The sequence below is a fragment of the Geospiza fortis genome, unplaced genomic scaffold, assembly GCF_000277835.1.
Source record: "Geospiza fortis unplaced genomic scaffold, GeoFor_1.0 scaffold16, whole genome shotgun sequence".
Taxonomy (NCBI): domain Eukaryota; kingdom Metazoa; phylum Chordata; class Aves; order Passeriformes; family Thraupidae; genus Geospiza; species Geospiza fortis.
In genome coordinates, this window is record NW_005054302.1 from 4,006,903 (window position 1) to 4,019,950 (window position 13,048).

At 39.1% G+C, this 13,048-nt stretch overlaps 1 protein-coding gene across 1 annotated transcript in view; it reads right to left on the reverse strand.

Annotated features, from left to right (window-relative positions):
• RNF17 (ring finger protein 17) overlaps positions 1 to 13,048 on the reverse strand; it is a 39,947-nt gene that overhangs the window by 8,177 nt on the left and 18,722 nt on the right. The window contains exons 18-29 of the mRNA XM_031066071.1: positions 12,751 to 12,904; positions 11,935 to 12,050; positions 10,923 to 11,043; positions 10,081 to 10,198; positions 8,294 to 8,515; positions 7,185 to 7,335; positions 5,996 to 6,114; positions 5,301 to 5,391; positions 4,679 to 4,794; positions 4,043 to 4,350; positions 2,760 to 2,923; positions 1,855 to 1,974 (exon numbers count right to left, since the gene is read on the reverse strand). Coding sequence (XP_030921931.1) covers positions 1,855 to 1,974; positions 2,760 to 2,923; positions 4,043 to 4,350; positions 4,679 to 4,794; positions 5,301 to 5,391; positions 5,996 to 6,114; positions 7,185 to 7,335; positions 8,294 to 8,515; positions 10,081 to 10,198; positions 10,923 to 11,043; positions 11,935 to 12,050; positions 12,751 to 12,904 — 1,800 coding nt within the window. The remainder of the gene's footprint in view (positions 1 to 1,854; positions 1,975 to 2,759; positions 2,924 to 4,042; positions 4,351 to 4,678; positions 4,795 to 5,300; positions 5,392 to 5,995; positions 6,115 to 7,184; positions 7,336 to 8,293; positions 8,516 to 10,080; positions 10,199 to 10,922; positions 11,044 to 11,934; positions 12,051 to 12,750; positions 12,905 to 13,048) is intronic.

The following is a 13,048-nucleotide window of genomic DNA, read 5'->3' on the forward strand; positions in this document are numbered from 1 at the left end:
TGGGGCACCAACAACATCCCTAGGCAGCCTGTTCCTATGTCTCACTCTCCTTGTAGTTAAGATTTTCTTCCTAGTACCAAATCTAAACCTGTCCTCTAAGTTTGAAGATATTCCCCCTTGTCCTATCACTCCATGACCTTGTAATGAGTCCCTCCCCTGCTCTCCTGCAGCCCCCTTTAAGTACTGGAAGGTGCTGAAGATCTCCCTGGAGCCTCCTCCAGGACAAACAGCCCCAACTCTCTCAGCCTGTCATAGGAGAGGTGCTCCAGCCCTCTATCTCCACCGCCCTTCCCTGGACTTGCTCCCACAGGCGCTGCTCTTCAGGTGCTCTCCTGACCTGTGATCCTGCTCCAGGCTTGGCATGCCTACAGACCAAAGAGGCTCTTCTTCTCTGGGACATGGGCCCCACAGCACCCCACCAGAGGAGCCTCCTCAAAGTGAGTGCCATCATCCGAGCAGCCCAACCACCACTGGCCACGGCAACAGTCCTGTAATGATTTCTTAACTCACCACACTGGAGTAAACCTTTCAAACCCCTTCTCTCTGCCAGACAGGACTGATGAAAAAACTACTCGCAGGCCACAGATCCTTACACATACTCTTGGGATCTACAGATAACCCCTGCAGATAGCACCAGGAGCAGTCTGAGGGGTATCACTGGTGCCAGCAGGAGCAGATAACTAACTCCTGGCACTGGGTAACAGGGAGGGGACTGTACAGGGCCTTGCAGCCTCTCAGTGATGTCCCCAGTACAAACAGGCAGGAGCACCACCCCTCTCTAGAGAGTGGTGGGTCAGGACGTGGGCTCCTCTGAACCTCTCTGGAGGGAGCAGCTACTCCTGTCTCCCATCTCCCCCTGCCTTTTGTCAGCTGCCCTGGGGGTTACACGGGGAGCAGAGGGTGCTGCCCTCCTCAGCCCTGGCCTCTCCTGATGTGAGGGCTCTGTCCTCATCAGCCCACAGAGAGAGGAAGCAGTGCTGCAGGAGCACCTCACACTCTGGGGAAACCTCTTCTTCTTGCAGGCCCTTGCCATTGCAAGCTTCCATTCTTCTGCATTATTGCCCCTTCTCTCTTCCACACATGCTGCTGGGAGGGTTTCTGGCTCTTTGGCTGTGGGTCCACTGCAGACTGCACTTGCAATCAGCTCTCCAACCCCTCCTCAGCCTCCCTGGTGCTGCACAGCCCTCTCAGCACCTGCTGCAGGAGCTTTCCTACCTGGGCATGCTACCTTTCCCCGGCAGGCCTGCTGCCTGTCCCTGCCCCACCACCCCTGCAGCCTTCCTTACTCTATCACTTTAACTATTTCCAGCAATAAAAGTAAGCTGGTGACCTCAGTATTCCACTTTTACTAAGTGCACCATTCAGAGTATGCAAGGTGTGACAGTATGTGATCATGTTATTTACACACCAATTACTTACTGACAAAAACCCTTAAAACAATTCAGCTGTATTAGTTTAGATTGCTTCCTACACAGCCAAGATCAGAATGTTAGAAACACAGTTTTGCAGGACTTGACAATTTCAGATGGTCTGGCCATTCTGCATTAAGAAATCCAGGACTTACTTTTTGTTGCTGCTATTGCAAAATGAATTATTTCAGAGTATCCCCTGCCAAGCCTGCAGTGTCCCGTCTCACAAAGGTTTGACTCCACTGACATCTACCCTTCAAGCATGGTCCCCTCCTAAAGCAAACCTGCTGGGCCCTGACAAGGACCTGCTGAAACAATCCTCACGATCTCTTCTCTGAATCCTTGCAGGCAAGAGAAGACACCAGCACTACTCTCAGCCTTTCTGACTAGGCAGGGTATTGATTTGAGTAACCATCCACCAACACACGCATGTGCCGCTACTCACCGGCAGCGTCTTGTAGAGCTGGCATGGGATGCAAAATGGAGGAATGCCAGTGTAGAACGTAGTTGGATACAGGTGACACTGAGGAATGCTCTCTATGTAACCACGATCTATGTACTGTACCTAGAGGAAACGCAAACATTTCCTGAAATACTTAAGTTTAGTAAAGGAATGTGTTCATTTACAGCATTACTTTAACAGAGGAAAAAAAAAAGGTTTGATGGTAAGTAGGTGATGTGACAAAGTGAAAAGGCAAGGAAGGATTAAAAAAAGTGGTGTGGCAGATTAGAAATTCAGTTTATAAAGTTCTCTTGCAAGAATTCCTACCTTTTGTGGAAAAACCAACATCAGCTTAAAATTGAAAGGGAAAAACTTTGTGAACTAGGACAGATTTTTCAAATCTTCATTCAAAAATCATGAGCAGACTCAAGAGCTTAGGTAAGATGAACTGCTAATGAGAAGAAGGCTCTATACCTGTGCAGCAGAAAGAATTCAAAACAGACAGCCAATACTTTTTGGGTGGGGATTAGGGCAGGTGTGGGACTCTAAACCTAATTGTTTTCAAAGCATTCCACATAATGTAAGAACAGTAAAAAATAAAAAAACTAGAAGGGTTTACTTACAGGAAATCAAGAGCAGCTTTTTACTTAAGAAAATAATCATTACTAGGGAAACTACAGGAAAAATTGTGACAACTGAAATAGGTAAAAATTATCTTTAAAATAAATGTAAAAATGAGGACAGTAATCCACACCTTTAAGCAGAATGAACAACTGCACAGGTCAGCTGAATGAAAAAAATGTTAAATCCATTATTTATTTTAGAGGATTCGATATATGCCTTTTTCAAACACACATATGCAGACATACACACACCCTTCCCCCCTTACCCCATCCAACCAAACTTACCTGCAGAGTACTACCGCTGACTTCTACAATTTTAGCTCGATACCACATAGTATCTGATCCTCTTACAACACAGGCTTCTCCCTTCTTCCAGCAGTAGGGTATCAGGAGACCAAGGCCTTTGAAGGTATTTTGTATTTCAGCCATCAATTTGTTTAGTGCAGTTTCTTGAGAGAGGAGACGAAATAAAAAAAAATTAAGAATAGCCTCTAATGTTCATGCAAATATTTCCATCACTAAACCCCATCAGATGCAGATGACAGGTATAAACAAACATGTGCAGCTTTAAAATATATTTTCCAACACTGATACAATATGTATGTTCAATATCTAGTATATGCAGAAGAGTTACTAACAGTAGACTGCATTTCCCATTCTGAAGCCATCAGAAATTCTGAATTCTAATATCAGAAGAACTTGTAGAAGAGTCTATAAATTTTGTAAGTGACACCTAGGCAGCACTATATCAGAGCAAAACAAAGCATGAACAAGACAACAAATCCCAAACCACTGTTTCAGGGGTAGGACACCATGAAACAACACAGAAGAGGTGCCCAGAAGAACCTCTCCTGCTATGTGTACAGCCTACAGCAAGAACTGCAGGAAGAACACACAGTCCTGTGCAAGTGGGGTTACTGTACTTTGAATTTCAAAGTTTTAGGAATAAAAACAGTTACATAATCTAGTAGTTAAATGCACTTGTGGAGCAAAAAAGACAGAAATAATGTTCTCATATGTAAATATTTCTCTAAAGCACAATATACTAACATGGAACTGCATCACTCAGAAGAAAATGAACCTCTTTCAAGCAACACAAACACGAAACATTGTGAGATATAGAATGTATCACAATGCAAATAATGAGCCTGAAGAAACAGCACTGAACTTAAACTGAAGGAAAAAATACAGCAGTATCTAAGAACCAAGCTAACTTCTAATAATCTTTATGACTGTATCTGCATCAGTTTGAAGTAAATTACTACATTTACTTTATCAGTCAACATTACAAAATAAAGCACTTGCTGCTTTACCCATTACAACCTAGAGAAGAAAGGCAAGTAACCTGCCTATCCAAGTGCTTTGGGTTTTTGGATTTCTGGGAGAGTGGGAGGACAGGAAAGCTAATTTAAGGACAGAGAGAATCCCTGCCCCTCACACCAAAGGACATCACCTCCCAAGGGGAATATTCCAGACCAGTGAGCATGTACCAGATAGTGTTCTAGTATACATTCTGATACCCAAGGGAACTCAGAGTCATAAATGCATTTTCTTCTATTTAAACTCACCAAATGATTTTGGTATTATATAAATAGTTCCATCACCTCCAATACAACTCACTACAGCCTGGAAAACTTTTGCTTCAGGAACAATGGGAGATTTATATACTTCATCCATTTCTGGATGAGGCAGTGGCTCGTGTATTTTGAGTGATTTTTGTTCGCTCTCTGAAATAGTGGTGGTTTCCTCTGGAACAGTCCTGTTTCTTTCATATGCAATTTTGGAATTACAGCCATCCAGCTGTGTGTTCTCCTGCTCAAAATGTACTTCAAGATGCTCCTTGGAGACTAAACAAGCGCCATTGGCTTTACCAGTTCTAGAAGAGTCAATCAAATATCAATACATTAATTGACAGAGAACTTCAAAAGTGCAAATCTATAAAATAATACAAGTAACACAGAGAGGTGGCAAAGGTATCTCAAAATACAGTCAAGCATCTCATCTACAAACTTAGAAACTGAAATGTGCCATGGATACAATAAATAACATTATACTCATTATATAACATTATAAGTAAGTTCACTGAAGATGGAGTTTTGTTGCTAGAACAGTAGAATACAATCAAAATAAAAAGAAATTACTTATTAGTTTGGTCAAATATGAACATCAGAGTCTGAGAAAATATAAAAGAAAAGTATCCAAACCTTCTGTTTCTAAGAGCCAAACCCTGTTCAATAAGGTATTCAGAAGTATCAGTCATTTTTCCTGTTTCGTCTTTGCAAAGAATTTTCACAGGCAATGCACAACCCACAACATTTTCCTGGAAAAAATGAGAGTGCTGGACAATATACTACAAATATGCATTTCCTCTAAACTACAGGCACATTTTTAATCTTTTTTTTAAACCATGGAAGAGGTAAATTACTAATGATATTCATACACCACTGGATTAATTCTTCCAGTCTCTGAGGCTTGAAGACTAATAAATTAGCTGCTGAAATAATTCTCATAAAAAACCTGAGCAGCTTGCTTATCTGTCCAAAAAGGCTGTCAGCATCCAATGATCCCAAAGATACATCTACTATTCTTCAGTAACCAAATATATCAAAGATGAAGTTCTCTCCACACTGGGTAGCCAACTGCTTTAATGCTTCAGTGAATAACAAGAGTAAAGCAGAAAGAAGAAAGCACCTTTTCCCCTAGAGCAAAGAGTTACACAAGATTTATTCACAACTTTTTGAAAGGTAAAATATTCAGAAAAAAAATCCCAAATTAGCAGACAGCCTGACAAGATTTTTATAAATATCACTGGTTTTGATTACAAACCTGTATGACTATCTTCACTTGTGCTCCAGTTAGGTAATAGGACAAGCATTCACACACTGTTGCTGTCCACTGTGTGCTTCCACCTGTGGGTCTAACACAGAACAAATGATAACCTCTAGGTACAAAAGGAGTTGGCATCTCCTGAGTATAACCACCAACTCTTCCCTCTACCAAAAACTTGGCGTTTTTCTACACTGCCCAAACTGTTACAGAAAAAAAAAAAAATCTCTACTACAGGCAAGAGTAACATGAAATCATTAACTTCTGGATCTCTACAACCAGAAAAATTAAAAAATACAAGCCCAGAATTTCAAAATGAGGAGGATCGTGAGTTCTAGAAGTTATGACATCTGTCAAAACAGTCTAGAAAAGAGGCCTTCTGTAGAGTTTCAGGAGATCCAATTAATCTCAAATTCTAAGCCAAGAAAAGAAAGTACTCAATAAAATAAATCTGTTCACTATTTTGTAACTCAACTCAGAAACATTGCTTATTTCTACAGCACAGTTTCTGCTTTACCACTATATAGTATAACCCTTAGAAAAAAAACTCCACACCTTTATTAAATAAATCACAGCCAGCACCCCATTTCTTTATTCAAAAAACAAACCACATCCAAATCTTACACAATCAGTGCTAACAAAGGTATGCCATTGTTAGTTTCTAATGCTGCCACTCAGTATAAGGGAAAGGCTACCTTATTTCTGTCAGTGAACATTCCATTGCTAACATTCTGATGGCCTTCATGTTTTCCTCAAGTTTTCTTAGACAGCTGACTTCCACTGTTTTTTCAGCTCCAGAATCATAAAGTAGTACCTGTTACAGGAAAGCAACCACAAAACAGAAAAAAAAAAAACCTCTCTTACTGTTATCTGTAAGAAATGATAATTCAAAGCATCCATGAGGAGGTTAAAAAATTTCAAACGTTACTGAGATTTAACAAATGCCTTTTGCACTGAAATACTTCACCACAACTCAAGCAACTACCACAGCAAAGCAAAGGGACAAACCATACAATGTGCTCAAGGAGGGTTAAACAACTTTATTGACATTTGGTAAACCAAGAAACACTGAAATAGCTCTCTTCCACCATTTGCTTTTTATTCTGATAGGATTAAAGAGCTGTTTGAAGGCTCTTGGCCTCAGAAAGCAGATGATGCAAACTGAAGTACACAAAGTCCCATCCCTGCTTCCTACTAAAAAGACCCCTGGGCACAATCTGATGATGGATGAAAAGAAAATAATAGCAATCCAGTGCTGGATTACCTGCATGATCAAAAAGCCATTCTTACTTTAGAGACACATAAGTATCCAATGACAAAATGCTTTTTTCTGGGGCTCATTATTTTCAAATTGGTACAACAGAACACGTTTCAACCAGTGCTGTGTGAGGTTACTGTGGAAAATGTTATAGCTACATGGCACAGTGGATCAGCATCAGTTTAGGGTTCATGCAGCTGCCTGACTACATGTGATCCTGTGGTGGTGCACTTGGTTCAACAGGCTCCCTCTTTTAACAAGGATCATTAAGTTTGAATTACTGTGACCCCAGTTTCACACACCTGCTGGAATCTAAAATGAATTGTTAGACTATAGCTTGGGATGCTGTGTTTCAAAAGGCAGTTCCAAAGAGAAAGTCAACCTCATGAGCCTTCCTGCACTACCAGATTCCCTGCTAAAGGCATCTGAGCTTTGACAAGACAGTCAAAGCAATGACTTTTTTTTGCAGCAATGTACAGCATTACTTAAAACTCTCAACAAAAGCAAAAGGCTGTGAGAAAATATGAATACAGAAGAAATAAACAAAGATTTAATCTTATTTTAATCAGTGAACACTTTCAAGTTTAGAAATAAAAGTATGAACCCTGTTACAATAAGAGCTTTACCTCTGCACTTGTTTCAGAGACAATTCTGCTTATCTGACCTCTCTGCCACTGTCCCACATCGTGTACGTAAACAGCACAGTGCATTTCCCTCTCCCACGTCACAGACTGTGGCTGGGATTCTTTGTAGATGGAAGCCATCTCCTCCTGTAATCTGACATTCAAAAAAACCCGTTTTTCCAGAGATAAAATGTAATGCAGTAAATAAAAGGCTTATTCAGCCAGTGTTCAACCAGCATACAATGAAGCTGTACTGTTTTAACAGATGCACAGTGCTGCAGTTTTTTTCATGACATGTAAGAAATACATGAAATGGGAGTTACAAAACACATGCATGTTGATTAGAAGTCTGTAAACCTATCATGTTAACTTAGACACTGGAATTAATCTGAGCAATCCTGAGTGCTTTGTATGGCACTATTTGAAAACTACACTGTTTTATCTTGACAGTTTGAGAGTGTGGTCCTCAATGTCATGACTACAATAAATGGAATTCCAGGCAGTCACAGCCAAGAAGATTAAAAGATAAATGAATACATAAGCAACTTGCACTAAACCTTGACACACTCTTCTAACTATTTCCAAAGAGCAGGCATGACTACCTAAACGCTACCTAAATATCTACCAAAGGCAGGCTGATATACACCGTGTCTAGAAATTGTGTTCAAACTTCCTAACAGGGTACTGGAAACACTTTGAATAAAAAAAACCCTGCTACTACCACTAATAGTAAATTCTAAGACTTGGAATACAGGTTTTATTTAACCAGATTTCTAATGAGGGAATGGGAAGGAGAGAAGAAAGAACAGGAAGATTTAATCTTTTTGGACACTGTTGCATTCATCAGGCTCCAATACTTACTACAATAAAACTGATTTGAAATACAAGTGAGATCGTATGCTTAATTTGGAATCAGAACTATTTAATAAGCCACAATATAGTGCCAACCTCTCTTCTCCTCCTATATTCCTCAACAAAGGCAAGTAAGTCAGCAGCCTTCAAGAAGTACACAGTATCAAATGCAACTCTGATGAGAGTTTGTTCTAACTATACTTCACCACTTTGTCATAAGGACACTTTTAATTAAAGAGAAGTTCTTTGAATTTCAATACCTTTTCAGTATACCTTCTGACGCCAGCAATTGTACAAAAATTTTACTAGGAGACACAACATGACTAATCCTCCCATGTAACTCCTTGTTACAAAGTGATCTGAAATCTCCTTCATCCACAGATTCCGTGTCTGTAGGAATAAAAGCTTCTGAGGTTTTAGAAATTTCTTCTAGAGGATCATCCCATATTTCATTAGGCTTTACTTCAGTTCTTTCAGTGTACCTGTAAAGAGCACAAAATAGTTAGAATAGAAAGTTTAAACAGATTTTAAATGAAGTGAAAAAGGCTCAATAACAAAATAACAGGAATTATCCAACATGCAAAAAGTGAGCTGTAGCTTAGACAAAAACATTCAGAAGTGCTACTTCTAAACACTAATAATAGCAACATTTTTATTCTCCTTCAGAAGGTATCCTTGCACATTCATGCAAGAGAAGAGATAGCCCAGGAAACACCAAGATCATAAGAACAGAAGAACTGGAGTGGGCCTCTTGTCCCACAAAATAAGGGACAAAGGCTTGTGGGGGGTCCATTCTACAGCACAGAAAAAAAGAAGGAAGGGGCCACACGGATAAACTGCTGTGCCCTGACCCCAGCTCCTGCACTACTCACTGCCTCCCTGGAATGGAGAATGGATTGAGTGTAACTCAAGGGCAGGAGAGGAATGAGAGCTGCTTGGAATAAACTTGACCCTGGGAAAGGGGGAGGGTAGGTATAAATCTTTGTCTTCTTTGTACCAATGCCCAAATTAGTAATTCAGTGTTTATGCTAATTAGTAAAAACTAAGTCAAATCAAGTCTGTTTTGCCTGCAACAGTATTTGGTGAGTGATTTCTCTGTCTTTATTTTGACCCATGAGTTTTTGAATTTCTTTTATTTTCTCCCCAGTCCAACTAAAGAAGGGGGAGCGAGCAAGGGATCATAAAATCCACCTTATTCAAGGGATCAGTGTTACACAACAACTTATACTAAAGGAATATACCCCCTGGACTGAAGGCTGGAAGCAGGCATCTAAGTTCAGATGGGACGCAACAAAATATTTTTGTGACAGGGGAAAAACAACTCAGCTGTTTAGGTTGCGTAACTTACAAAAATCTTACTAAAAATTGTGACTATGATAGTATTAGAGTGTTACTAAGATTTAGTAACGCTTCTGAGCTAGGAGTAAAAATCCACTTACATGCTTCCTCCTAAAAAAAGCACATTCAGGAATTTCCTTTTGGAATTAAAACTTCCCATTTAATGATATATTTCCATCAGTATTCAAAAATGATTAATTGAAGAGTAACTACAGATTTTCATGAATTATATAGCCCATGGATTATCTATTATACTTCCCAACTCTGCTGTGTTCCCAACCCTTCTGTTGCTGCCATAGCTGGTTACCCAAGTGTTTTCTGGTAACACACCTCCCAAAGGGGCGACTCACTGTATGCACAGGTTTAAGACACAAATTCTTTTTCTTATTACATGGGAATGGGAACCTTAACAGTGAACACTTTGGGAAGATCTGGCACTTAGGGACACTACAAGTACAAGGCAAACATTTGGTTTCAATTTTTTTCACAGGTACAACTTCAATACATTAGTTATGATTTACTTTGAGAATTTAACTATTGAACTGCAGTTACACTCTAAATTACACCAGCTGATGGATGTGATCTTAAAATCAATTTATTGCAGATGTGGTAAATTCCAGCCACTGGAGGTGACACACCAACACCAGCAGTTTCAATACACAAATTCTTTATTTCCAGATACTTTAAAAGAAATGCACAATGTATTTACCCAGGTATGTAGGATGCTAAGTCTTCCTCAACTAGCTGGCAGTTAATACTTAATTTTTTCCCATTATTGGCAGAGGCATTGAAGAGTTCAACAGATAAGATGTTATTATCTACAATTTCTGTGAATGAATAATATCAACATAATTAGTGCCAATCAATGACAGTGTGAACACTCTGGTTTTAGAGCAATGACAAACAGTGCCAAAAGATTCTCCAAAATTACATTTGATGTACAAAATAATTGATTCTGAACATCAACAATATGCAGATGCTTAGCTTTGCAAATATCCATAAAATTAACTTAAAATACACCAATAATCACAAAACACTTTTGTAAACTCCAACTGCTACACGATTCCATTTATCAAATGGGTTCCAAATCATCATTCCACAAGGGCTGAAAAGTGAGCAGCTACACATGAACAATGTATGGTATTGAGAAAAACCCTACTAAGGCATATATGTGTTATCTGAAATTATTTTTCTTTTTTGGCAATATTTTAGAGCAGCAGCAATCACACTCCCAGATACCATAAAGTCAGGAAACACCATGGACAGCTAGTACTTTTGGAAACAAGCCCACCTGAATAATCAGAATATTTATATCATGTAACACTGGTGTGGTCTGTAAGACAAGACACGAACAGAACTTTTGTTGCAAGTTTTATCTGTTATGCCTCCTCCAATCAGAGGAGAGAATTTAGATATTCTCACTCCAGGCTATCTCTAGCAGGTACAAACACAAGCATTTCAAACAAATACTATTTTAAATATCAAAGTGATTGTTTCTACATTTGAGACAACAATATATAAATAGAAATTAATACACTCCTGATAACTTACCAATAACTGAACACAACATAAGCTTATCTTCAGTCATTTCTTCAAATCTTTCCTTGGCTTCTCTGTTCCACTCATTTGCCCCTTTGAATGGCTCAATGCAAGCCAGCCTACACCTGATAGCCTGAAGAATAACCCAAGATTATGCAATCAACATCACATACAGATGAAGATCATCTCATTATGACTCAATCACAGGCTTCGCTTTGCACTCGTCCAAGACAGCACAACCTTGGCTTCTGGTTCCATATTACCACAATATGACTTAGTTCAAAATGATCCCTCCTTTCCCAGTAGCTGAGCATGAACCTCACATTCAGAGACCTTGCTGAAATACAGAGAGCCTAAATCTTTTTCTCCCTTTATGGTAAGACACAGAACTGGTGCAGAAATCAGTAAAGATTATTGCACAGAAGCGATAAAAAAAGCCTACTGGTACCTTCAAGGAGTTAAGAAAAGCCCCCACCAACATATGAAATTTCAAAGTTCAGCATAATTGTGATTGGTAACCAAAACTATCAAATGAATACCAAAGAAAAAAATAATATCTATTTATGGCATTTTTTTTATTTGACAGAAATACTTTGCCATTTTCTTTCCCAGTCAGTTTTCCTCCTCCTCAAAAGGGAGATACTCCAACCAACCATTCCTCAAGTTAGAAAAACGCCAAATTTTAGATGCAAACAAAAATATATATAAAACCCCCCACTTATTATGAGATTATCATTTAAAAAGAATGCAAAAATCCATTTGGCTTATTACGGAAATAAATTTAAGTGAATTAAATACACATGTATATACACCTCCTCTGCAGTATGTACACTGCAGAGCAACATTAGATTTCATTTACACCTGAAAGATACAGAAAAATTTAAGAGTTTTCAATATGCACCCAAAACAAGTTCCTTAACATATTATTTATTTAATGTATTAAATAAGAAGGTGAACAATTCTGTCTTTCCCCTCTCATTCACTGAGATACTGTTAATTCTGAGAGTTTAATCCAGGCACTTACCTTTTCTGGAAAGCTCAGGAACTCCTGTTTCACTCTGCGTATGTCTTTATGACTTAGGTTAGCAATGTTGCCGTAGTCAACGTATTTTACCAGAACTTCCCGACAACTTGGCAGCCCTCCAAGGAAAACAGCCCAAGATATTTTAACAAAAAATTAGTATCTGATACAGGTTAAAGCACCAGAATTTCAGAGCAGACCCCACATTCACACCATATGACCACCTAGTATAATTTTTAAAAAATTTTTATACCCCAACCAAAATGAGTATTCTTTAGGAGCCAGCTTTTTCAGGTCCCTGAAATGAGAGCCCTGGCATTTTGGCCCCCTTAGTGAGACACTGGCACATTGAATACATGCCAAGTAAACATGTAAGCAGACATACACTGCCCTCACACAGCTAACACAGACTCAGCACAACCACAGCCCCCCACTCCCTTTGGAATTACAATGGAGAATTATGAACCAACTCCAGATACACTCACAGGCTGGCTGGAATAGCCAAAGCTGGGGCTCACACTGTAACAGCAAGAGAAATGCTACTTAAAATAATTACGTAATAGAATTTCAGAGAAATTCTATTAGAAGAGAATGGAATATGTTGCATCTCTGTTTAGACGAAGAGGTGTATAAACCAGCCTATTAATAGCAAAAGAATATGAATTAGTACTATTGACTTTATGAAGCTACCTGGTAGCACCATAATTCCCAGTAAAAATACTGGCTAGCTGTTACTGCTCATATTCAGCATGTGACTCTGACCTACCAGAACATCTGATTTTGCAACCTAGCATTAGAGTAAAAGAATCAATACTTCACCTATAATCTGTGCTCTGCACCAATTCCCATCCTCCTGCTTTGCAATGCATGCTTGGCCTTCAACTGGGCAGAAAATTTCAAAGTTTTTACCATTCTCTTGTTTATATATCTCCTGAATTTTCTCTGGAAGAGCTAAAGATTCCACACTCTCTCTCTGCAATAAAAACAACAAACCACACATACACAGCAGATGTTCTTTTTAATGGCATTTTTACTCTTTTAAGGGATAATTCTTTTCATAGTACTGTACTTTCCAGTCTTCCCTCCAAAATTAAAGTGGTCGTGAATACATAAAGTG